Source organism: Podarcis bocagei (genome assembly GCF_964188305.1).
Source record: "Podarcis bocagei genome assembly, chromosome: 15".
NCBI lineage: Eukaryota > Metazoa > Chordata > Lepidosauria > Squamata > Lacertidae > Podarcis > Podarcis bocagei.
In genome coordinates, this window is record NC_138141.1 from 13495281 (window position 1) to 13518062 (window position 22782).

At 44.3% G+C, this 22782-nt stretch overlaps 1 protein-coding gene across 1 annotated transcript in view; it reads right to left on the reverse strand.

Annotated features, from left to right (window-relative positions):
- The window catches only part of NRGN (neurogranin), a 49062-nt gene that overhangs the window by 21414 nt on the left and 4866 nt on the right, over nucleotides 1–22782 (reverse strand). The window contains exon 2 of the mRNA XM_081171903.1: nucleotides 8148–8351. Coding sequence (XP_081028029.1) covers nucleotides 8151–8351 — 201 coding nt within the window. The 3' untranslated portion in view covers nucleotides 8148–8150. The remainder of the gene's footprint in view (nucleotides 1–8147; nucleotides 8352–22782) is intronic.

Consider the following 22782-nt stretch of genomic DNA (forward strand, 5'->3'; position numbering starts at 1 on the left):
TGCCAGAAATCTTCCCAGCAAGTCGGCGCAGCACGTAGCATCTGTTTTCCACCGAAATGAGTAGGAAGGGATGTCAAGAATCATCTAGTCTGACTACATGGGGAAGATACTCTAGAGACAAGTTTTTTTTAAAAAAAATAATAATCAAACAGGAGGGGGACTCAAATTGGCACCTGGAATAAATTGTGAAAATTGAATGCATTCGCTTCTTTTTTGCATAAGTATTTTCTGCTGGCCATGGGGGGGGGTGTGTGTCAAGGAATAGTACCAAGGATTGAAGCCCCCAATGCAAGTCCGGCAGAGCCGACACATCAGCTTAAACAGGCATTGTTCCCAGTTCTCATTGCAGCCTTAAGGTCTAGCAACTTGGAAGGGAGGGAGGGAGGGAGGGAGGGGGGAGCTGAAAAATTTGCCCAGCATCTAATTCTAAGCTTATGGTATAAAATTTAACAGCAGCAGCTCCTGTTCAAATGGGCAGCCAGAGTGCCTTTCAAAAGAAACAGAAATAAAATACACGATATTAAAGTCACTAATTTGGACAGCAATCATTAAAAGTAGCAGTCATTAAACTCACTTCTCCCTGAAGAACTGCTTCCCGTGAGTATAAAAAACGCTAAGCTAGATGGTCTTATTTTTCCTACATATTAAAAGCAGCAGCAGTGATAAACTTTAAGAGCCTGTTCAAATGGAAATATTTTCAGCTTCAAACATGTTTAAAATAGCCTTTGCTAAAAAAAAACCCTGAAGCCTTCCTTTAAGAAATTCTAGGTGCCGAAATCCCAAGGGAGCAGAAAAGACTATTGTATTTATGTATGCGACCATGGCTGCGTGGATGTTAATGGCCCAGAGATGGAAAGAAGAGAAAGTCCCTAACAGAGGAGAATGGCAGATCAAGTTGATGGAAATGATTAATAATAGGATCCACAAAGGGGAGGATGGAAGTCCAGGAGATTTCTTGGAATCTTGTTTTCATTATTTATGTTTGATATATCTCTGTAAAATTTTAATTTGAAAAACCAAATAATCCCCCCCCCGCTGAAAAAAAGGAAATATTTTCAGCTTCCATTGAAAAGAAAACAAGGAGGGAGCTGGAGGAATCTCCCCAAGGAGGGCAATTGAAAGCATCAGAGCTACCGCCAAAAAATACTTTGTCCTCACTCAGTTAGCCACTTGCAAGCTGCCCTGAAGGTAACTTGAAGTGCAGAGAACACACATTCATGCATAGAAGCCATTTTTCAGTGGCTGGAGTGTCACATGTAGAAGGCTTGTGTTCAAATCTCCTCCAGCCACTAAATTCACTAGGTAACCTTAGGCTGCTCACTGCTTCTCTCAGCTGAACATACCTTACAGGGTTGTTATGAAGATGCTCTACAACAGGGAATAAAATACGGCTGCTGAAATCCAGCCTGGATGCCCCTCTGCTTCCTCAGGGCCATGTGACTAAAGCAACTTACAAACTGCTTCAATATTTTCACAGGGCTGGAAAACCTTCTTCTCCTCACTATGTATCTATGAAGGCTATTTTCCTTTCCAAACCACCGACTGGCTGATTCTGCCAAGGTACCCAAAGCGCTTTATGGTTTTAAAATACCCAGATACATGAATGATATAAAATGTAAATTTAGCCCTTCTGGAGGTGGCAAGATGCCATCTTTGCCTTGCTCTCTCTTTGGTGTTTGTTTACAAGTTGTTGTTTTTGTTGATTTTTGGAAATCTGTTGTTGTTTTTTTGTTTTTAGAGCGTTGGTGGTTTGATGCATTTTCTGAATTCATTTTTATTGGATGCCTTTGAATGTGTTTGTATTGCATGCATTTGAAATTGTTTTTAATGGGTGTATTTTAATTCTTATGAGCCACTCGGCGTTTCTTTTCGAGAGAGAGAAAAGTGGGAAGTGGCATTTTAAAATAATTATATTTTTTTTAAAAAAAGCTCTTGGAATAAACCAAGCAAGAAACAGGACTGTAGCAAAACCAACAACAACAACAACAGGTTTTACTATACACTTGCTTAATAAATGTGCCACCCCAGCATACGCTTATATCATATTCTATGATATAAATTGAATACCAGAGAGAGGAACCAACGAATGCCTCTGTGGTGTAGAGGTTAGAGCAGGCATGGGAAACCTGCGGTTCCCCAGATGCCGTTGGACTACAATTCCCATCATCCTTGGGTACTGACCATGCTGGCTGGTGCCAATGGGAACTGCAGCCTAATAAGCTCTGAAGGATGGAACAGGACACCTGTCCCCAGGTGTGAGTGTTAGACTTGGCCTTGAGAGATCCAGGTGCAAATCCTCACTCAGCCATGAAGCTCACTGGGCAGGGGCGTAGCGTGAGAGGGCCACAGGGCCGTGGCCCTGGGCATACATTTTTTGAGAGGGCACAAACCAGGTGCCCCCACACAGGTGCCCCCATTTGGCCCAGCCTGGTGCTCCTCTCTGCCCACCACATCGGCCAGCCAGGCTCACCCCTGTGCAGTCAGGCAGGTGGCTCAGCGTGGCCCCACTTTGCTCTTGTGTAGATGGGGTCACTTCAGCAGCAGCAAGGGTTGGGGTCTACACACATCCCTCTGCCTGGCACATGTGTTCCTGCCTCACCCATGCCCTGGGTGCCAGCAACCGATGCTACGCCACTGTCACAGGGTGACCATGGGCCAGTTGCTACTGTTGGCCTATCTACCTGGCAGGTTTCTTATGAGGATAAAGATGGGGGTGGGGAAGAGAGCCAAGTGTGCCACGTTGAACTCGTTCTGGAACAGAGCAGGTCAAATTGTTCTCTTCTTGTCCTCAATCTGACAGGCTCAAAGGGCAAGCTGTACTGGATACATCATGTGGCCTGCTTTTCTCAATCTATTTCTGTTTCGGTCTCATTGTGCTTTGTACAGCCCCAGGTCCTCTCTCCCCTGTAAAAGGTAAAAAGGTAAAGGACCTCTCAACGGTTCAGTCCAGTCAAAGGCGACTAAGGGGTTGCGGCACTCATCTTGCTTTTCAGGGCGAGGGAGCCGTGTTTGTCCACACACAGCTTTCTGGGTCATGTGGCCAGCATGATTAGACCGCTTCTGGTGCAACAGAACACCGTGATGGAAACCAGAGCACACGGAAATGCCGTTTACCTTCCCACCACAGTGGTACCTATTTATCTACTTGCACTGGTGTGCTTTTGAACTGCTAGGTTGGCAGGAGCTGGGGCAGAGCAACAGGAGCTGACCCTGTCGTGGGGATTCGAACCGCCAACCTTCCGATCGGCAAGCCCAAGAAGCTCCGTGGTTTAGACTACAACGCCTCCCCTGTGACATGTCAGTAGGCAGAAAGCCCAGCCTGCTCCTGCCTCAGCAGGAGAAAGTTCTCCGGGGGCAACTGGTGAAAGACCATAGAAACACAGGAAGCTGCCATATGCCTAATCAGGCCATCAGTCCATCTACCTCAGCATTGCATCTACGGTGACCCAAAGCAGCTCTCCATAGTCTCAGGCAGTGTTATGTCGCAGCCCTACCTAGAGATCCCAGGGATTGAACCTTGGGACTTGCATGCAAAGCAGATGTTCTGTCCTTGAGCTATGGGCCTGAAGGCAGAAGGCAGAGTGATGGGAGCTTGGGGAAAGCAGCAAAGAGGCTGGAGGTAAGGAAGGAACTGAGGTGCCAGCAGCCATTAAGGAAACAACTCTGTGTGCCAGGGCTGGGCCCATGGGCAGCAGTTGGGGGTAAGCCATGGCTGAAGATTAGGCCAAAGCAGAAGTCAGAACCAAAGACGAACCAAGGGCCCAAGAGCACAGAAGGACCACGTCGCTCCTTTGAGGCTGAACTGCAAGAGGAAAGTCTTCTATAGTCCTTCCCATCCAACAGGATTTAATGGCCATCCAGGGCAGGCAGAGTCAATCTGGGGCTTGAAGGTGCTTTGCAGAAAAGCTGCTATTTGCAGCTTGGTGGCTCCCCACAGCATATGGTTTTTCCCATGTGTAAAAGGCAAATAGCAGCTCCAGGGGATGATGGTAACCATTCAGATTGGGAAAATGTATTGGAGGATTAATGAAGGTTAAAAAAAAAAAAACCTTCATTGTTGCAATCCTGATCTGGACTGTGTCTACCCTTCCATGGCGGTATTCAATGTTTTGTTTTAAAAAGAGGGAGAACCAATAATGGAGGACGGGATTGGCACCCAGTACATTATCAGGGCAGCTTATAAGAAAACATTAAAATGACTTCAAATAAGTGGTGCATGAAAAGCAACAAGCAACAAAACCAGGAAGTCTTTAAAAGCATCAACAGCGGATCTCATGTGTAGTTTCGGTGCTGCTCACCCTTGCGGGAAAGTTCACCAAATTGAAAGTTCACCAAACTGTAGGGAGCTAAATCTGAAAGCAACAATAGACCAGGGGAGATTGCTTTTGTGGTGAACACACTACAAAGCTGCTGACTACCATGGGGAATGAGAAAGGGTCAGTATGATCTCAACATTCTTTTTAAAAAATAAATAAATACAGGATTTCCAGACATTATTTTGGAGAGAGGATCTGCTTTATACAGGGTGAGTCCTTTAGAAGAGGCCCCATGGATACAGAGCACACAGAAAAAGAGCGGAGGGTCCATCTAAACCCACATCCTCTTCCCAACAAAGGGCAAGCAGATGTTTCCAGGAAGCCAACAAGCAGGTTATGAAGTGTCTCCATTGCTCCCTGCCCCCCAACCTCAGCATAACGGTATTTAGAGCTCCACTGAGCATAAAAGATGAAATTTAGCTATCATTGCCCATAGGACCTCCATGCCACAAATTTACCTGGTGCTCTTTTAAAGTCATCTGAGCCAGTGGCCATACCCGTGTCTTGCAGCAACAAATTCTGCAGAATGCACCGGCTGAACGTGCTGTGCTGCTGCACTGGATTCTGCCACACATCTCTGGCCACCTTGCATAATGTGTCTTCTTCCAAGGTTGCAGACCCACTGCACACTTGGAGCATATGTAACACACTTGACTTCTGCCCAAAGAATCCATGTAGGTTGTTAAGGGTGCTGGGAATTGTAGCTCTGTGGGGGATAAACTACAGTTTCCGGGATTCTTTGTGGGAGGGAGAATGTGCTTTGAATGTATGTTGTGTACACAGGCTGAATAGGTTTGGCTTCTTCATCTTAGTTGCCAGGCAGAGAGCATCATGCACTTCTGCCATGGTTGGTGGCAGTGAACCATTCATTTGGCACCAATGGATCTGAGGCACTTTGTGTCTGAGCAATGTGAGGCTTGTTTACATGATGCTACACCATAATTTAGTGTTGTGTCCGAAAATCTTCAGTAGGTACAACACTAAATAACAGACTAAGCCCATAGCTTTAGTGAAAGTTGACATGTTTCTATGAACAAGCATCAAACCACCTTTGCCTTCAGTTTCAACAATACAGTAGTACCTTGGTTCTCAAATGCCTTGGTTCCCAAATGCCAAAAACCTGGAAGTAAGTGTTCAATTTTTCAAACACTTTTTGGAAGCCAAACGACTGATGCAGCTGTCGGCTATTGTTTCTGGGGCACCTGCACCAATCAGAAGCTGTGCCTTGGTTTTCGAACATTTTGGAAGTCAAACAGACTTCTGGAACGGATTACATTTGGCATTTTTGTTTTTGATATTTATTTTGCGTTTTTGTTTTTGAGACTTTTTCGGTTAATTTGTTTTTGTGACTGTGTGGAACACAGTTCAGCTACTGATAGATTGATTGTGTGACTGTGTAAATGGATAAAAGCCCTACAACCTGATGACTATCATCAGTGCAGGTAAGAAAATAATAATAATTTAAATTTTTATCATCTACAATACTGTCTTATTTATTTTATAGTACAGGACATTGATTATTGCTTTCATTTTATGGATCAGATAGCAAAATTCATGTTAAATTGCTGTTTAGGGGTTGTTTTTAAAAGTCTGGAATTGATTAATCCATTTTGCATTACTTTTTGTGGGAAAGCGTGCCTTGGTTTTGGAACGCTTTGATCTTGGAACGGACTTCTGGAATGGATTAAGTTTGAGAACCAAGGTACCATTGTATGTGCTTAAGTGGGAAAATGAGGAAAGGGCAGCGATCAGTTCTGGAGACCATAAACAGTAATAGAAAGCATGAGTTTTCATTCTCTACAGGGCGGGCATAGTGGGCGTATTCATCATAATTACTGCAAAATTGCTGCGCAGAATAATGAATGGTTATCTTGGCCATTAAAATGATACAATGATATTATTGGTTACAACGCAGTGATTGCAACAAGGCTTTTCAAAGCCTGTTTGTTTTGGCCTTCAAATGCGTTGCAAAAATGAATGTTCAAAACAAATGAAAAATGGGAACGAACGTGCCCGGAAATGAAATTCTATTTGTTTTCTTTTTGCATGCACTTGGAATGAGCTTGTATTGGAGCCCTCCAGATGTTTTAGACTACAAAACCCATCAGCCCCAGTCAGCACTGCCATGCCGCTGGGGCTGCTGGGAGTGGTCGTCCATAACATCTGAAGGGCTCCAGGATGGGGAAGGCTGAATTGTTTGCATTATTTATCTGTCACCAAAATGTCTCGGGGAAAAAGGGAGAGAGAGCCATGAAAGTGACAGATTGGAGGTAAGTTTTATTGAGTTTCGACTGCAGTTAGGCTGAGTCTGTTGCTCCTTGTTTAATTGCCTATTAAATGGGAAACCTTTGTCCAATCCATCTGAAAATTGGCAGGTCTGATGCCCAGAGGGAATAATAGAATAACTGCAAATTTCATGTCATTGGAATGAAAAGCACCCAAGATGATACGAGACCCCTGGAAGACTGTCTGAATCTTTCGCTGAAATCAATGGGAAATGTATAGGATGTGCACTTTTTAAAATTGCCTCTGAAATAATAGGAAGCTTTTGTTCAATCCCCTTGGAATTTGGCATCTTTGACACCCTGGGGAGTTAGTAGAAGGACGTAACATATCATGAATTTTTGGACAGACAATGCCACAGTTACACACAGCAGGAAACTCACTGAGTCTTCCATTTAAATCAGAGTTGTGGAAACTGTGGCCCTTTACACGTTGCTAGACCCCAACTCCCGTCATTCCTGTTATGTATTCAGTGGTCTGTGTTTGCCTGAGCTTGAGTCTGGACTTAGGATTCTGATCTCCTGTGTTCTGATTTGATACATGTTGTCTAATCACAGAACATTTCAGGATTTGGGCCTCTGTCATTGGCCCTTGAACTCTGAGTCATGATTCGCAGTTTGGAAATTTAGACAGCCAATCATGTTGGGAGTGGCCCAGGCCTTCAGAAATGTATATAAGCAGTTGCTTGTTCTCTGTTTCCCAGTTATGTAGTTCAATAAAAGTTCTTGCTGTTATCACTGTGTCTTGCCTTGTGGGAACCCACCTACACTTCAGTTCCTACCCTTGACCATGATGGCTTGGTCATAGACAATGGTCAAGGATAATGGGAGCTGGGATTCCTTGATATCTGGAAGGTCACAGGCTCCCTGATCCTTTGTTAAGAGAATAAGGGCAGAGATTACTGCAGGGATGGGGAACCTGTGGCCTTCCAAGTGTTGTTGGACTACAACTCCCATCAGCATCAGCACCAGCCAGCGTAGCCAATGTCCAGGGATGATAATAACTCTTATCTAACCACATCTGGAGGCCCACAGGTCCCTCATTCTTGCTCTAGACCACAGCAGCTTATGCCACAATAAATTGTTTCATCTTTCAGGTACCACAAGACTCTTAGTAGGAAGGTAAATTAAACTAAAAGGTAAAGGGACCCCTGACCATTAGGTCCAGTCGTGACCAACTCTGGGGTTGCGGTGCTCATCTCGCGTTATTGGCAGAGGGAGCTGGCGTACAGCTTCCGGGTCATGTGGCCAGCATGACTAAGCTGCTTCTGGCAAACCAGAGCAGCGCACGGAAACGCCGTTTACCTTCCCACCGGAGCGGTACCTATTTATCTACTTGCATTTTGATGTGCTTTTGAACTGCTAGGTTGGCAGGAGCAGGGACCGAGCAACAGGAGCTCACCACGTCGCGGGGATTCGAACCGCCGACCTTCTGATCAGCAAGTCCTAGGCTCTGTGGTTTAACCCACAGCGCCACCTAGGTATGTGCAAAAGAATGGCTCTCAATAAAACAAACAAGTAAGCTGGGCTGGGGCATTCGGATCCTTACCACTTAATCTCCATTGCGTAGGTCCCCTGCACGAGTGCTGCTCGTGCACTCGGGGTCCTTGCTTTTGCGCTCTCCCCCTTTGATCTTCTTCCTAGTCATATGGCCACGGAAACTGGCCTGGATCTTGGCGGCAGCCGCATTGGCACTGGGGTCATCCAAGGGAATATCCATGATGTCTTCATCCAGCTTGGTGCAAGCCCCTTCCTGCGAGAGAGGGAAGGAAGCAAAATAAACACAGGAGGTCCTCACGCCATCAGGTACATTCTTGTCAGGGACGAAGGAGAAGTACCAACAAAAGAAGAATGGCAGATGAAACTGACGGAATATGCGGAGATGGCTAAACTGACGGGGAAGATCTGAAACCAGGAAGATCAAGTATTTTCTAAAGACTGGAGTAAATTTGTAATTTATTTAAAAGACGACTGTAAACAGTTAAAATCTTTGGCAGGGATGTAAGGACACTTGTAATGTGCAATTATTTATGATTATCATGGTTATTTAACAGGTGGATAATGGTAAAAGATGCAGCAAATTTAATCTTAAACATGGAAACCATGGAGGGAGGAAAGGAGGTTTGAAGGTTCAAAGAACCTTGTACTTTAATGTTTGAAATAGTTATTTTAAATGATAAAATTATGGGGGAGGAGACAATTAAAAATTAAAAATAATAGTTCAGACCACCATCTTGATTCAAAATGTCATTCAATTGTATCCAAACATAGACAAAAACCTGCTTCTTGGTCTCAGGAACCAGCCTGAACTGACAGCTTTCCAAGATATGGCTTTGATGTCATTCTGGACCACGGCTGTTTCTTGTCATATTATTCAAAGCAAAACAAACAAAGCAACCAACCCAGGAATGAACTAATGTTCATTTATCCCTGAAGTTCTCGTCAAGGGCTGTTTGTGATAACTTTAATTACAGCTTGGTGCTGACTTCAACCCACCATAACTTCAGACTGTAAATAGCTATAGGTTTGTTGGAAATGACTAGGCTTTGTTGTGATTTTGTCAGACAAGTGTGAGATTGTATTTTTTCTTTCCCTTCAAAACAAAAGAGGCAGCCAAGATTGAGGTGAAAAGCAGGAAAGGAAAGGAAAGGAAGCAGCTTACTGTGTTCCTATGAATGGTTCATATCTCATAAGACATTGTGTTATTCTAGCATACAGGACTTCATCCCAGGACATGTCACCAAGGAGAACAGTTCTCTGTGAGAAGGCATTCCTTATTTGAATGGTTCTGTGGCTCAAGTCTAGTTTAAAGATCAAGATATCATGAAAAGGGAGAGCAGGGTGCAGACTTTGAGCTGCTCTTCCACACCTGGATTGTTCAGGCCAGACGGCAGGTCCCCTGGCCACAGTCTTCCTCATTAAGGTGAGATATAATTTAAATTCTCTCCAGGTCTTCTACTCAGCATGGGATACGATCAGGCCAAAGCCCTCATTAAACAACGTGTAGCTGACACAGAGCACCAATTGGATCTGGCCAGCACCCTAACTTTTATTACCAGTGAATCTGCCAGGTACTCTGCCTCTCCCATGGCATATCTAACTAATCTTGAAGTCCCTAAGCATCGGAGGGCCTTTACCCTGGCACGATGTCAAGCCCTCCCCTCGGCTGTCATTGAAGGTCAATGGCTTATTCGGAGAGACAAGCCCCTGTGACTCTGGACAAATAGAAACAACAGAGCATGTGCTTCTCCAGTGCCTATACTATAGAGACATTTGTATTAGCCTCACCTCCCCACTACTCCATAAGTACCGAGGGCGCACCAGACAATTCTATACCTCCCTGCTGCTTTCATATACCAACCCCGCTACAACCTACAATGTTGCCAGATTCTGCACAGCCGCGTTCAAAATTCATCGTGTGATGACCTGTGCCACAAACTAGATTTAATGAACACTCATATCAGAGTGCTCTCTAAATTGATAGCTACAGTTTTTTATATACTAACCTTTTATGCTCTTGCACATCTGTTTAATGCTCCTAACCCTTCTTTTAGATTCTTTCAGCTTCTTGTAGTCTTTTATACAGTGGATGCTCGGGTTGCGAACGTGATCCGTGCGGGATGCACGTTCGCAATCCGCAGTGTTCACAACCTGCGTCTGTGCATCTGCGCACGCGTTGGTTGAAATTCGGCACTGTGTCATAACAATTATGTTTTTTATATATGTTGGAAGCCACCCAGAGTGGCAGAAAAAGAAGAAGAGGAGGAGGAGGAGGAGGAGGAGGAGAAAAGTAGGTCGTCCCTATTTGCATTGGAGAAATGTTGGAGGGTATGATACTGCCTACGGAAGAAAATAAACATCATGGCTAGTAAAGCTAAAGGTAAAGGACCCCTGGATGGTTCAGTCCTGTCAAAGGCAACTCTGGGGTTGCGGTGCTCATTTTGCTTTCAGGTCGAGGGAGCCGGCATTTGCCCACAAGCAGCTTTCTGGGTCATGTGGCCAGTGTGACTAAACCGCTTCTGGTGCAACAGAACACCATGACGGAAAGCAGAGCACATGGAAACGGCATTTACCTTCCCCTCACAGTGGTACCTATTCATCTACTTGCACTGGTATGCTTTTGAACTGCTAAGTTGGCAGGAGCTGGGACAGAGCAATGGGAGCTCACCCCATGGCGGGGATTCGAACCACCAACCTTCTGATCGGCAAGCCCAAGAGGCTCAGTGGTTTAGACCCACATGCCCTTTTACCTTTTACCTCATGGCTAGTAACCACTAACAGCCAGGACCAAGTAGAACAAGGAAGGGGGAAGCTTTAGCAATGTGTAATGGTGTATGTGTGAACATAAGCCTTGAGCAGCGATCCACAATATAAGCATTGGGTGCTGTGATGTGTTGTATTTATAACTGTTTCCCTGTTTTCACCTGTGAAACAGTGGGACATATGGAACAGCCTAGCCCAGCCTCCCCTTGTATCCATTCCCAAGGAATCAGATTATATAACACTAGCCCTACTGCCACTGGATCGGAGGAGTTGCACAAGAAAAGTGTTTAAGAAATTTAAAAAAACCTAGCCTCCTTCTCCCCCCTCCTTTCTTTTTGTAGTCATCTAGAAAGCCTCATCGCCCCAAATTCTGACTCACATTACACCTCATCTGGGAGAGAGGGTACAGAAGCAATTCTGCCAAAGAAGCTAAAACACCATAATGGGATAATTGGTTACCTGCCAGAGTTGAGTTGCTGACAGCCAGCCATGCTAACTCGCACGCATGTGATATTCATTGCTGAATATATATGGCACACACCTGAGCATTGTCTATGAAATGGCACTCTCCCCCCCCCCCACCAACACACCTCCAGTGCTGTTCCTAGAGCTCTCACGGTGCTAAAATAGAACTATGCCTTTTAAAGAAAAGCGTCTTGCTGGCTTCAATCTGTCCTAAAGATTTAATTGATCCGAAGCTTCCTTTTTGGCTGAGTGGCGGAGGAATGTATTCTATGCACAGAGTGTTGCCTAGCTGCATAGGAAAAATGTTTCCTGTTCTAAAAGATTAGATTTCTGCCATTCTTACACACAGTAACACAATTGTAGGCTTTTTTCCTGCCCACAATTGAATCACTATGGTTGTTTTATCAGTATTATTGCCAGGATTCTGGCAGGGGATCAATTGAATAGAAGCCTGTATAATTAGACCTTACAACTTCTGGACCTTCATTTATCCAGACACCAGAAGGAAGCACAGAACTTTTTTTTTTAACAGCTTTAGTGTCCAAACCTCTTTTTAAAGAGATTGTGTCCAAACTTCTTCTTTCAACCTTCCCCCTAACGTTATCCTTGCAACAGCATTGTGAGGTAAGCTAACTGGGAAATGGTGAGCGAGGATTTGAGTCTGAGATCTAGCATGACGTTTTAACCTCTGTGCCAAAGTGGTTTTACGTCTCTGACCCCAAACTATATAGGTAAACAGGACCCACAAGCATGGGCAAGTCACACCCTGACATCATATGGCCCAGACAATTTTCTCCCTTTTTGTTTATTTTTTAATGGATTAAAAATAGATCAAAACTACAACTAGTCCATAATGTTTTCTATATTTCATTAATGTATTAATGAATATTTATACCCCACATACGAACTGAAGTTCTAGAGGTGTCTTACAATATATTTAAAACACAATTAAACAGACAGTGATGCAAATGTCGAAATATATTTTAAAAATTAAAAAATTGTCCAGTAGCTCCTTAGAGACCAACTACGTTTGTTCTTGGTATAAGCTTTCATGTGCATACACACTTCTTCAGATACAAATGTTGTTACAGCAGTACAAGGTGTACATAAGTCCTGTCCCCCCTGCCTTGTACTCAATGTTCCAACAAATGCCATTTTGTAGCTGAATCTCCTGGCTGTTAAAGCAGCTAAATGTTAGTGCCACCAAGTCTAGGAAGTCCTCACTGGGTGGCTCCTGCTGCTGCTATGGAGGCTCCCACAGTGGTCACCCACTTCTGGGAAGCCCAGAAACAGAAGATGACAACATTAAGGGACCCCTGACCATTAGGTCTAGTCGTGGCCGACTCTGGGGTTGCGGCGCTCATCTAGCTTTATTGGCCAAGGGAGCCAGCGTACAGCATGACCAAGCCGCTTCTGGCAAACCAGAGCAGCACACGGAAACACCGTTTACCTTCCCGCTGGAGCGGTACCTATTTATCTACTTGCACTTTGACGTGCTTTCAAACTGCTAGGTTGGCAGGAGCTGGGACTGAGCAACGGGAGCTCACCCCGTCGCAGGGATTCGAACTGCCGACGTTCTGATCGGCAAGTCCTAGGCTCTGTGGTTTAACTCACAGCGCCACCCGTGTCCCTTGATGACAACATTAGACCTCCCCTATTGCTTTTCCCCAGCAATATTCAGAATCAGAAGCAAGACCCCTCTGGTCCTGAAGGCAATAAACAACCATCATGACAAGTAGTCATTGGTAGGCTTATCCTCAATCAATTTGTCTCACCCCCACTTTTAAAGCTAAGTTGGAGGCCATCACCATATCTTACAGTAGCAAAATTCATCATTTATCTATGTGTTGTGTGAAGATGTGTTTCCTTTTGTATCTATTGAATCTCCTACTCTAAGGAATCTATTTCTTGGGGTCGACACACAGCAGGGGAATAGATGACTTCCTCAAAATGCTTTCCATTGCAACATGCAAACAGTGTTGAATCATAGACACCTCCAGAGTCTTCATTTCCTAGGCTAATAACAGACTGCTGAATTACACAGAGCTGAATGGCATCTCTTAGGGTTTCGCTGAATGCTACAGTAGCAACATAATAAATAGGGCATCATATAAATGTAGTGTACAAGGTGCTCCCCTAAGCCACTTAATTTCTAGTTCTGCAAGTGTCGCAAGAGACTGTGATCATCCCAGTCCCATCTTTAAATCCTTAGAGCCAATCCCTCTATCTACCAAGACACGTTAGGAACGCAGGAATTTGGGAAGCTGCCTTATAAAAAAATGGCTAAACATGCTAATTTGGGTTTCACACGGTAGCTTATTTCCCCCCACATTTCTACATCATTCTGCTCATTTTTATTTTGCAAAGTTGTCACGAAAACGCACCGGAGAATTTTTCTATGCAATTTTGCCTAGCATATACAGTGTCACAAAGCAATCTTCCTTAATATAGCACATTTAAAAATGTTATGTTGACTATTACGTGCATTTTTACACACACTTTAGTATGTGAAGTTTTCTACACATAAGTTGGCTGGAGAACTGCGCTGCAAAATTCAGGGAAGTGGAAATTTCAAACGACGGCTGCGCTTCGGTTTGAATGTTGTTTTGGGAACTGTGAACTAGATAGATCCAGCTTTAAATGTGAACTGAATCGAATTTGTCACTTATACAGAGCCAGACTGGTTTATATTTTTGACACTGACTCTGGGGTTTCAGAAGGGTGTCTTTTTTAAGCCTTACCTGGAGATACCAGGGATCAAACCTGGAACCCTTTACATGCAAGGCGTGTGCTCTGCCAGTGAGCTACAACTCTCTTCCCTGCAGTTAGTACCAGGGCAGCAGACTCTTCCCACTATAGCAAAATGTAATCAGTTCTACATTTGCATCTGTACATATAAATTAACATGTGTCATTTTTAAGCAAATCAATGTCCTATCAATTTATCATTGCTTCCACTCAGTCTTGAGACATCTTGTCTGCTTCGGGTCCCACCAACACATAAACCACTCCTACTTTTGGGAAAGATTTTGATAGCTTTTGCAGAGCCTGAAGCCAGTAGCTCCAGGAAGGGGGACAATTCATCCATCATAGTCTGCCTTAAATCAGGGTGGATAAAAATCAATGATTATTTTTTTAAAAAAGAAAAAGAAAAACAGATTTTTTTATTTAAATTGATTAAATGGTGGAATCCATTCATTTCAACAGGTCAGCTATGAGTAGAAGTTTGCTGGATGTGTATTACTAATATAGCATTAACTGATTGCTGCTAAGCAGCTGGTTAGAAATCTTCCTCAACTGTTTTCCTTTTTATTACCAAAATCAAAGGGACTAGAGACCTACTTTTTGAAAAAGCTTTGTACATAGAAAGTTCCAGGTTCAATCCCAGCATCGCCAAGAAGGGCTGGGAATGTCTAAAGTCATGGAGAGCCACTGTAGTCTATGTACAACTTGATTGAGGATGAATCCTGACAAGACAGAAGTACTGTTTTGGGGGGACAGGGGGCAGACGGGTATGGAGGACTCCCTGGTCCAGAATGGGGTAACTGTGCCCCAGAAGGTGTGTAGCTTGGGGTTCATTTTGGACTCACAGCTGTCCATGGAGGTGCAGGTCAATTCTGTGTCCAGGGCAGCTGTCTACCAGCTCCATATGGTACCCAGGCTGAGACCCTATCTGCCCGCAGACTGTCTCATCAGAGTCGTACATGCTCTAGTTATCTCCTGCTTGGACTACTGCAATATTCTCTACGTGGAGCTACCTTTGAAGGTGACTTGGAAACTACAACTGAACCAGAATGCAGCAGCGAGCCTGGTGACTGGGAGTGGCCGCCAAGACCACATAATACCGGTCTTGAAAGACGTACATTGGCACCCAGTACATTTCTGGGCACAATTCAAAGTGTCAGTGCTGACCTTTCAAGCCCTACACAGCCTCAGCCCAGTATACATGAAGGAGCGTCTCCATCCCCATCATTCAGCCCAGACACTGAGGTCCAGCACCGAGGGCCTTCTGGTGGTTCCCTCACTTCAAGAAGTGAAGTTACAGGGAACCAGATTGAGGGCCTTCTCGGTATTGACGCCAGCCCTGTGGAACGTCCCATCAGATGTCAAGGAAATAAACAACTATCTGATTTTTAGAAGACATCTGAAAGCAGCCCTGTTTAGGGAAGTTTTTAATGTTATATGTTTTATCACATTTTTTATATTTTGTTAGAGGCCTCCCAGAGTGGCTGGGGAAACCCAGCCAAATGGGTGGGGCATTAATTTTACTATTATTATTATTATTATTATTATTATTATTATTATTATTATTATTACCTTGATACACATGGCATACAAGCATTTAGAGATAAACATGATACTTTTTCTCGTCATCCACCCAAGGCATCTCAAGAACTGTTCAAGGCATTTCAAGAACTGACAACGACTCACAGAAACAAAGAATGCAATACAAAATGCAACACTTCAAATCAGCATTGGATGCTTATAAATGCGATCATACGCTACTGTAAGCCCAATTACTTTGATGGCACTGTAGCAGCATAAATGATCCGCCACCCTTAAAACCTGCTCATGTTTTAAACCTGTCATTTATTTTATTTTGGTTTTATTTTAAACGCATCAAACTGTTGAAGGCTTGATTTTTCTGGAAGCTATTTTGAGGTGCACTTAAAATGAACCACGCCACATAGTAAGCATTGGCTGTGTTGTATCACATTTTTCTCCAGCCTGTGTTTGGCGCATTAATATAACACCGCTGGGAATGATTACATAAGCCCATCTCCTTTTGGCGGGGTGACCATCATTCTTAACACCCCTGCTATTTACGACCCCTGAGTGGGCTTCCATTTTTGATGCTCGGAAAGCCTCGTCCGATTATTGGCGGACAACTTTGCTCTGCCTGTGCAGAAGAGGAGATGGATAGACATCACGTAAAACTGCTATCTTTTATCCAGGCAAACGATGTACGGTCCAGCTGTTTTCTGCATCGGTGAGACAAGACAAGTGGGACAGGAGGGGGTCTATTGATTAGCAGATGATTCACGACAGGAGAGAAAAAGTTACCGTATTGGCCTGAATATAAGCCACACTTTCCCCCTCCAAATTCCGACCGTGAAAAGTTAACATGCGGCTTAAATTCGTGACCTTACAAAAACTGGCTTTTATGATATCGCCGCTGAAACAGACATACGGCAAAACAGAATTTAAAAAATGTTTTATTGCCGATTTGGAAGCTTGAGACTGTTGTGGAATTAATTCTAATGTCATTCATCGCTTTCCCCGTATTCTACAGTGCAGTATTGGTTTTTTATTTGCGTTGACGGTGCTACGAACCCACCTGCGGGTCCTCTCCAGTATCCGTAGGATTTTCTTCTACATTTGCCATTTACGGGTGTGAGTGCCTGGGGAATCGTAGCAACTGAATAGCAATTTGCTCTTTTAGCGATTGTACGGTAACTTTTGCGGGCTTGCAAGATCAAAGGCTTAAATGGGCTCGGCGTTACAATTCTACCAACCGCAATGACTTTCAGCCTGTAACCCAATTTTAAGGGAGCGGCTTATATTTGGGTATTGTCTCCCCCCACCCCCGAATTTTAAAGGTGCTGCTTATTTGCCAGTGTGGCTTATATTTGGGCCAATACGGTAACTGTCTATAGAGCACGTAATTAACTTATGGCATTCACTGTGGCAAAATGTGGTGATCAGCACCAGCAACAGGTTTGAGGGGGCCCTATGCAAAATGGCCACTGGTGTTGCCCCTACCCTGTTAGCTAGTACTTCTGGGACAGCACTCAGAACAGCTCAAGGTGGTGGGTTTGGTCTAATTACCATTTTAATTTCCCAGAACCCCCCACCCCAAAGGATGACTACATTTTGGTTTGCGCTTTGTTTCAGGAAGTGCAAATCAGGAAATATGCCTTTAGGTTCAAACTGAATCAATTTTCAGCCCAATCCCTAGTCACTGCATTGGCTATCCCTGCCCTAGAATAACCTTGATACATAATTTAAAGACTTTGTCTCTGTTTTTCAACAGTGCAATGTTACTTGATAGTTAACTGATACAGAATGGGCCCTCTTGGACTAATCTGATAAGCAGAATTGGGGCATTGCTAGGTTCTTAAAAGATTCAACGCACAAGCCCAGAGACAGACGTTTGCATTAACATTGCACAGACTAATTGATATGTGCAGATGCAAATCTAGAATTTAAATGTCACAGGAGAGAAGACAAACCAACTAATTTCCCATCCATATCTTCAGATAAATTCTACAATTAATTTGCACCCCACCCAGATCAGTTCCTCTTCAATTCATTTACTCCTGGTTAATTTCCCAACAGATCCTTCTCCACATCCATTCTATTCTTCTTCAACAGCTCCCATTTGTTGGCCTCTCAAATTGTCCCTAGATGAAGTCAGCTCAAATTAATTTATTGATGTATTCCCCCCCCCCCACCCTGGTGAGACCATCCACCTCACTCAATTTTCCGCACACTTCTTACCCACCCAGAAACTGTCAGGGCAGTTCAAGGTGGGTTCAAACCTTTTTCTAAGAATGCCCATAGCCAGACTCATTCATGGAAAGATGGCATTTAGACCTCTGTTCGTACAGAAGGTTTGTGGGCATTCTTTTTAAAGATGGTTTTAAACGCTATGTGTTCGCATACACCTCTGCTGTCATACTTTCATGAAAACCTTTCTAGATTGGATTATTTTGTTGCCCCTGACATTCATTTCTCTGAAGGCCCTTGTCCCAGAAATGTGATGGTCTTACTTAGTAAGGAAAGCTGGCTATAACACCATACCCCTTCTCAGCTGAAAATAGGGACATCCTATTCCACCATAATTATAATTATGATCATTAATGTAATTACAATTATTTATACCCTGTCCATGTGACTGGATTGCCCCAGCCACTCTGGGCAGCTTCCAACATATATAAAAACATAATAAAACCTTAAACATTAGCAAAAACTTCCCTATACAGAGCTGCCTTCAGATGTCTTCTAAAGGTTGTATAGTGACTTATCTCCTTGGCTCCATACCCTCCAGCATTTCTCCGATGAAAAGAGGGACGTCCCAAGGAAAAGCGGGACATTCTGGGATCAAATCAGAAACCGGGATGGCTTCTGGAAATCCATGACTGTACCTGGAAAATAGGGACACTTAGAGGGTCTGTAACACTCGGTCACAATTCCCCACATTTTGTGGAATGGCTCAGTGTGGTATAGCATCTGCTTTGCACGCAGAAGGTCACAGGTTTAATCCTGGCATCTCTGGGTTGATTTGGGAAAGACTTCCTGTCTGAAATCCAGGAAAGCTGCTGCCGGTCCATGTGGATAATACTGAACTAGAAGTACCCAATAGTCTGACTTGTTATAAGGCAGCCTCCTGTGTATGGGAACTAATTATCAGTTTGCATTTCTTAGTGTTGTTCTGATGTGTAGAGATCTTTCCTATTCTAATTAATTCAAGAGGGTTCTGGAAGCTTCTCTGTGTGAAAGAAACAAGCAGAAGGTTCATGATGTTTGGGTTATTCATTTAGAGAAGCTGAGTACAGCTGGTCTAAACTAGTTCTGGTATCTCCTCTGTCAAAGTCATGCTGACTATAATAGTAAGGCCAGGAGGAGCCCGGGTTTCACTCTTTCCCGCTTTCCTTCTGGTGTGCTGTTCTGTACACAGTATGCTTAGTGTTAAGGTTTAGACGTATTATAAGTTATTGCAAGTTTAAGTTAAGTCTGCTGCAACTGGATTTCTTATGGACAGTGCCAATCCTGAATGTATTGGATTTGTGACCATTGTGCTCATTTGCCTTCAGTAGCAGTAAAACTCTGGATGAAATATTAATTGTCTCTGGTCTATTTTCTGGGAATTCTGCAATGTGTTTAAGTTTTTACTCTGCTAACTACACGCTGGAGTTCTACTCTGGATCAATATTGAGTAGAATTCCATGACACTAATGCCCTGGAGAGATATGATGTCAAGGTCACTCCCGGAAATTAGAAATATGGCTTGCAGACCTGGGCAAGAGGTGTTGGTGACAGTGGACCCTGTTAGGGAATTGGGACCCCTTGCAGCTGCCCAAGGAGGCCAGAGGCTGACTCCGTGCCTGGTCACAGCTAATGATGAGTTACAGGAAAATAAGGGCAGATGGAGTGGGATGAGAATGCCAGCAATGATATTTCTAGGAAATGCTATTACATTGCATGGGGCACGTCTCAGTGCAGAAAGGTCAACCCGCCAGAAGCACTTGCTGTTCGGAACTCAAAGACAAAACTCATCTGATCCCCCTAAATGCCTCCACGTTGATGTGCCCTTTTGTTGAGACTCACCTGATGGCTTCTTTCAACTGCATTGACTCCACTGTAGAAACAGCACAGAATCCTGGGAACTGTAGTTTAGCCCCCCACAGAGCTACAGTTCCCAGCACCCTTAACAAACTACAATTCCCAGGAGGAAAGAAAATGTGCTTTACATGTGTGATGCGTGTGCAGGATTTTTTTAAAAAAAATTGCTTCCTTTTTTTCTGGAATGGCTCCCTTACCTTTAATAACCAAGACAACAAGAAATCCAGACAATGAAGCTGTATCCACTGGTACATTGGGAACATTTTCTCCAAATCTCTGCCTGAAATTGGATGCATTTTGTTTGTTTGCGATCATCTACTCTGAAAACTGGCATCATTGTGTAGGATCAGGAAGGAGCTGTAATGCATGGGTGGCATCTACAGTGGTACCTCGTGTTACATACGCTTCAGGTTACAGACTCCGCTAACCCAGAAATAGTACCTCAGGTTAAGAACTTTGCTTCAGGATGAGAACAGAAATCGTGCGGCAGCAGCGGGAGGCCCCATTAGCTAAAGTGGTACCTCAGGTTAAGAACAGTTTCAGGTTAAGAATGGACCTCCAGAGCGAATTAAGCACTTAACCTGAGGTACCACTGTATAGGGAAAGGACTGCAGCTCAGGGACAAAGCCATGCTCGGATTCGATTCCTGACATCTCCGGTTTAAAAGGATCAAGTGGCAGATGGCGTGAAAGGTTTTGTCTTCACCTCAAACCCTGGAGAGAGTCACTGCTAAGTCAGAAAAAACAATACTGAGCTAGGTGCAGAAATAAGCTGATGATATATAGCAGCTGATTTATGCAGAGCAAACCCCTTGAAGGAACAGGACACAACAGTTTTTTCCTGGACAGTTGGCAATCCTCTACAGAAGACAGACAGGCAGGTGGCCAGACAGTTGGGCATCAGCTTGCCCACCACAACTCAGCGGATGCCTCTAGAAAGGTCCTGAGCTGCCCTCCTTGCAGCCAGCGGCGGAGGAAGCCACTTGGGCGCCTGAGGCGGCGTGCCCAGGGGCAGGGTGAGTTGCCCATAGGGGTGGGGGTGCACTACGGGGCCTCCAGAGTCTGCCTGCCTCCTCCCACTCTGCCACCCTACAGTTGGGGGGGGGAGCAGCGGACAGATTGTTTGAGCAGCGCAGAGCCTGCACGCGCCCAAGCCACTGCGTCTTTCCCAGGAGAGACGTGTGGCTCGGGCACACTGCAGGCCTCACAGTGAGTGCCGCCCAGCATTTTGTCATCCCCTTCAGTGGTGGCACCCGGGGTAGCCTGCACCCACCTTCCTCCGCCCCTGCTTGCAGCCCATCCCCCAACAATGGGCATTCAGTGAAGTCCCATCATGTGGACATCACCATCAAAGATGTCAGAAGAGCCCTATGTTAGCCTTCCTGGTTTCCATGCTTGGAGAAGGGAGGCGGGTGGTAGGCAGCAGAGGCAAGGCAGAGCGGTAGCAGGGCCAGAGGGCCTGCGGGTGAGGTGTGGGGATGATCAGATGTCCCCACTTGCTCAGATGTGGGCCTTGTCAGGGTCCCAGCAATCCCAGCCTTTCACACCTGTTCTCTGCTGGTGGCACATTGTGCAATGCATCATTCAGATCTGTGCCAGTGTGCTTAAGGGAGGAGAGTAGCTGAGTTAAATGGTCCTGCTTTGGGGTCCTTCTTAAAAGCTCTGTTAGAACTTAACTCCTAACCATCCATCCATCTTTCTTCCCCCTTTTTTTTTTTCTTTCTTTGCATTTAATATTTGTTGATTTTTTAAGTACAGTGGTACCTTGGGTTACATACGCTTCAGGTTACAGACTCCGCTAACCCTGAAATATTACCTCGGGTTAAGAACTTTGCTTCAGGATGAGAACAGAAATCATGCTCCGGCGGCACGGCAGCAGCGGGAGGCCCCATTAGCTAAAGTGGTGCTTCAGGTTAAGAACAGTTTCAGGTTAAGAACAGACCTTCGGAACAATTTAAGTACTTAACCCAAGGTACCACTGTATACATCACAACTATCATTCTCCATCAGAAGAAGAAGAAAATACTCAAACGTTGAAAATGAAATAATATTCTGTTTAAAAGTATTAAGACTTCCCTCCACCCAAACGTGGGTCCTCTACAATTCTATATTAACTGCATATTGAGTAATATCTAGTTTATATTTATCCAGTACGTCCATATGTTATGTCACATTTCAGGAGTCATTCAAGGCCTGCCAAAGATTCCAGATGTTCACAGTGATCTTTTAAGGATTATCTGTATTTGTCCCATTTTGTGATAAATTTTTGGTCATCATGATTCCTAACTTTCCCCATTAGTCTTGCCATCTCAGCATATTCAAATAATTTTGTCTGCCATTCCATTTTTGTCAGTATATTATCTCCTTTCCAGCACTGGGCTGATAGCAGTCTTGCAGCCGTGGTTGCATACATAAATAACATCCTCAAATCTTTGGGTATATCTATGCCTATAATACCTCAGAGAAAGGCTTCAGGTCTTTTTGGCGAAGGTTAATTTAAACTTCTTTTTTAGTTCGTTGTAAATCATATCCCAAAATCCCTCCCCCTCCTTTTCTTTTGGTAATATATTCGTGCTGAAGAAAAGTAGCTGTGCTCCCTCCAAATTGGAAGGCTGCCTCCACAAATAATTATACATGAGTAAGCCATTTCTCACCTTCTCACCCCTTGCCTTTTCCTGTAAGACCTATTACAGTCGTTAAGAGTCGTCAACAGGCTCATCTCAGCTATCTGCCAATCTCCCATTCCCACCACCCTTCTGAGTAATACCCCTCCCCACCTTCTCACTATATAGAAGGATCTGGCTACTTCTGTTTCAGTGTATCTGAAGAAGTGTGCATGCACACGAAAGCTCATACCAAGAACTAACTTAGTTGGTCTTTAAGGTGCTACTGGAAGGAATTTTTTTATTTTGACTATGGCAGACCAACACGGCTACCTATCTGTAACTGGATCCACAAATAAGGCACACAGCCCTGCCCAGGAACCCCAGCAGCCCACACACCCTGCCAGCGAATGCAGGCAGACAATAAATATAAATAAGCAAAGAAGGTGGCACAAAGTTCTGCTTTCTGCAGACAGGTCGCCTGCTTTCCATCCCACTTAATGCAATGA